The sequence below is a fragment of the Gavialis gangeticus genome, unplaced genomic scaffold, assembly GCF_001723915.1.
Source record: "Gavialis gangeticus isolate Ggan-Ray unplaced genomic scaffold, GavGan_comp1, whole genome shotgun sequence".
NCBI classification, from domain to species: domain Eukaryota; kingdom Metazoa; phylum Chordata; order Crocodylia; family Gavialidae; genus Gavialis; species Gavialis gangeticus.
The window spans coordinates 41,848,514-41,849,648 of NW_017729034.1; the positions used below are offsets into that span (position 1 = coordinate 41,848,514).

The following is a 1,135-nucleotide window of genomic DNA, read 5'->3' on the forward strand; positions in this document are numbered from 1 at the left end:
AGGCAGCACTTGGATTCATTATCTAAATTCTGCACATTTCAATCTAATGAGCCCTTTGGAGAGAGCATGGGGCGGGACAGACAGTGCTGGGGGGATTCAAGGAGACGGTGCTTCTGCTGGAGAAGCAAAGGGATTATACTATTACACATGCACACATGCAAGTGCACACACCAACATTACCTGCCACACACACACTTGTAGTATGATCTCTTGCTTCACTAGCCTACCTCTGATTTGGGGGATTCTCTCTTAAATGGCATGAATTTTTAATCTGACCTTTATAAGGCAGCCTGTTTGAAGCAAGTATCAAACCAGTAATACTATTAACCTTAAACACTGATGCTTGCTTTCTTACGGTCTGCAAACATGTTTGTTGTCATGTCATAACAAGAAATCAGAAGGAAAGTACCTCATAATGTCTGTAAGTAGTAGATAGACCATATTTAGTAGCTTTCTTTATGAAAAATGGGGAAACTTAGGCTCCTTTGGGGCATCCTGCATAGTCAGTTACATGAGATCCTGCACTGAGAAAGTGCTGCCAGTACTTAAACGGAGTAATTGGCAGAGGTGTCCAAACTGAAGAGCAAAAGGGTTGTTTAGTCATGCATCTTGCAGAACAACTTAACAACAAGTATTTGGATTGGAGAGAGTACTGAAAAGATTCTGAAAAATTTATAGCTTTAAGGTGCATGGCAAAATTTTCTAACAAATTTCTAAGGCTACACTAAATCCATTTATGAGCATGTTAATTTGGTTTGATTTTAAAGGTGCTGGGCGTGGCAAAAACTCTTTGACTAATGGAACTGTTGGTGCATGGCACCTTTGCAAAACAAATATACTTAAATGCCAAGCTTGGTTGTCCGCATTTCATCTTGGCTATGAGCTAATCTGCAAAATTTAGACAAGTATTCAAAACAAACTGCAACTTTTATTATATTGCCAGATAACTGTGACCTGCATTTTAAAATCTCAAGAGACCGTTTTAGTGCTTCTTCTCTGACGATGGAAAGTTTTGCCTTTCTCTGGGCTGGAGGAAGAGCCTCCTATGGAGTTTCCAAAGGCAAAGTCTGCTTTGAGATGAAGGTAAACCAGATTAATACTTTACTGAAAGATAATCTCTAGTATTTTAATTCAT

At 39.1% G+C, this 1,135-nt stretch overlaps 1 protein-coding gene across 2 annotated transcripts in view; it reads left to right on the top strand.

Moving 5' to 3' along the window:
- The window catches only part of HNRNPU (heterogeneous nuclear ribonucleoprotein U), a 34,988-nt gene that overhangs the window by 8,244 nt on the left and 25,609 nt on the right, over positions 1-1,135 (top strand). For both annotated transcript variants that reach the window (XM_019527075.1, XM_019527076.1), the window contains exon 4: positions 944-1,083. In XM_019527075.1, the coding sequence (XP_019382620.1) occupies positions 944-1,083 (140 nt within the window). The remainder of the gene's footprint in view (positions 1-943; positions 1,084-1,135) is intronic.